Source organism: Cariama cristata, unplaced genomic scaffold (assembly GCF_000690535.1).
Source record: "Cariama cristata isolate BGI_N322 unplaced genomic scaffold, ASM69053v1 scaffold8512, whole genome shotgun sequence".
Taxonomy (NCBI): Eukaryota; Metazoa; Chordata; class Aves; order Cariamiformes; family Cariamidae; genus Cariama; species Cariama cristata.
In genome coordinates, this window is record NW_009604379.1 from 52,979 (window position 1) to 55,590 (window position 2,612).

The 2,612-nt window shown below is 49.6% G+C and overlaps 1 protein-coding gene across 4 annotated transcripts in view; it reads right to left on the reverse strand.

Annotated features, from left to right (window-relative positions):
* Positions 1–1,728, reverse strand: part of LOC104158014 (cytoplasmic FMR1-interacting protein 2) — a 45,366-nt gene extending 43,638 nt beyond the window's left edge. For all 4 annotated transcript variants that reach the window (XM_009695575.1, XM_009695574.1, XM_009695573.1 and 1 more), the window contains exon 1: positions 1,612–1,728. In XM_009695575.1, coding sequence (XP_009693877.1) covers positions 1,612–1,728 — 117 coding nt within the window. The remainder of the gene's footprint in view (positions 1–1,611) is intronic.
* Between the last annotated feature and the right edge of the window lie 884 nt (positions 1,729–2,612).

The window sequence follows — 2,612 nt, forward strand, 5'->3', positions numbered from 1 at the left end:
AGAATAAACACACAGAAAGGGCAGGGAACGAGATGTCTGGAAAACATAAATATGAAAAAGTCAGCACTCATCCAGACGCTATTATCAGTGCTAGTGCTGCTCCTGCAAACAGATGCTTTGGGATGAACAGTTGTTTTGGAAACTGAGCTACTGATTTGGGTTGGGAAAGGGGAGCAAGAAAGTGCAGAGCAGGGCAGGGGATGAAAAAGCGGCTCCTCAGCCCCTCTGCGCCAAGAGCCCGTTCAGACGCTCTGCGCTCTGGTCATTCCCTCTGTGAAGGGTGGCTGATGGTATCTGCTGGAGGGGAGACTGTACAGAAGTCCCAGGGGCCCAGGGCTGCTCCTTGCAATGACATTAGCATTGCAGTGACCGTGTTCACCTCAATAACTGATTTGTGGAGTAGGAAAGCTGGGAGTACAGACCCATGGCCACAGGGCTGCTCTTCTTAGTGCCTCCAGGACATCGCACGTGACAAGAAAAGCTAAGGGTGCATATGCATTTCTGGCTAGCAGGGGAGAGGGCTACATACAAACCAAGTATGATGAGGAAACAGGCTTGTCCAATATCTCTAGATCCAGTTTAGATGAGGTTTTTTAGGCCCAGCAGTGTGCACAGACTCGCGGCCCTGAAAGGAGGCTGTGCCATAAGGCTGGACCGTGAGCCCCTCACAGGACACAGGCCAGCAAAGAGTAAAAATTATTTAAAGAAGAGATAAGCAAAAATGACATGAAGATTTTCCAGAGAGTTGAAATTTGAACAGCCCAGAACTGCCTTCGGGTCTGATAACCCATAGAGATGCCAACGCTACTGGACCAGCCCACAGACTGACCTGCTGAAAGAGATACTGTAACTTCAGACCCTGCGTACCTGGCATGGCAATCACTGTACGGGGTATTTATACACTGCCATGGGTAAGTCATGAATTAGGAGTGGCAGGATGGAGAAAGTAACCCCATATTATATTTAACCCTGGGTGTGTGCTATAGGGCTGGGTGTGGTGTGGTGGCCAAGCAGCCGAGGCATCCCGCTGCGGATCCAAAAGCGGGAGTTTGAGCCTTGCCTTGGGCTCATGCCAAGCTTTGCTTGGTCTGTGTAGCTGCAGCTAAATCTGTGGCTGTTGAAGGCAGAGAAGCAATTGTAGCGACTGCCCTCCCTTGCATGCCATCAGCTCCCCAGACCGGCAGCTCCAGCTGTGCTAGCGGCACAGGCCAGCCAAAGTCAGGCAGAACTTTGATTGTGACCTACTTAGATGCGTGCGCTACCATAAAAAGGAAACACAGAAATATGTGCATAATGAAACATTGCTGAGAACTTTCTGCTGTTATCACAAATCTTATCTCCTGCTTCTTACCCGTTCATGCACTCCAGTCCTCATTTTTTAACTTCTCTATGTCTCGTTCAGCCTTAAAGATCCCTTTCACCAATCTCTAGCGCTTTCCTTTTAAAGCTTTTGGGAACAGATTTGTGGCTAGATCTGTTCTGAACATTTCCTTAAACGTGGTGAACCCAGGATGTTTTCAGCTAGTTCTCACAGCACCATGTGCCCCTGTGCTTTGCATGAGCTACCAGAACACCCTTCCCTGCCCCACCGCCTCCGGGGGCTGAAGGTACCTGGTACATGATGGAGGATGGAGGCGGTTCGATGCATGGCTGCTGGTCTGGAAGAGGCAGCTCCTCCAGTAAGTCCACGTTGGACAAGGCATCTTCTAACGTGACGTGAGTGGTCATGGTTCTGGATGTTCAGTTTCCACGCTAAATCCAAAGGAAAAGAGAGGGTGATAGACAGACATACAGCAGACAGAAGACCAAGTGAGAAAGTGCCAAAGGACAAAACCAGAGCCACGACTGGCTGGCACTGCAGCAGACATGATCCTGGTCTATCTTGTTTTCCTTTTCTTGTGTATTTAACCTACATCTCTATGTCATCTCTCCTTCCATGATTCAACAGCAGAGTAGGAATGCAGAATAAGAGGAACACAACTACCCACCCATGCCCTTCTCTGCTTAACTCTATGCAAAACTGCTTAAGACAGAACAGCAGGGTGCTGCAGTGCAGCTTTAGCAGCCTCGAGTGAAAGCATATGCTCTGAAATGCAAAGTGGCACTATCAAAAATATCTCTTGAAGCAGCACGATCAGCACGATTAAAGAAGTATGACCGATGCTGACACTCACATGCTCTCCTTCTCACACACACGAACGGAGCTGGAAACTGTAAACAACAAATTGCATTCTCGAAGGTGAACCGGAAAGGATCGAGTGCTGCACAGGCAGGCTGTGGCACTGCAAGCAGCACAAAAAGAAGTTGCTGTTAAAAAGAATTTCCTTGCTTTTACCACACACGTGGTGTCCCCTGCCCAGTCCCAGCCTGCCGTGGAGCTGCCAACGGTGCCAGTCACACGTGAAATAAAAAGCAAAAGGAAACGTTTCCGAGAGCTCACTGGCACTTACCCCAGGCAGGCTACCTAACGGGAACCACCGGACAAACCTCTGTCCCTTATCTCCTCTGCCATTCACCTTTGCCGTAAGTGCACAAGCATGGAGGGACGGCTGCTGTCACCCAGGCTGAGCGCTTGTATAATCACAGCCACAGGGCTTCCTCAGTTAATACCT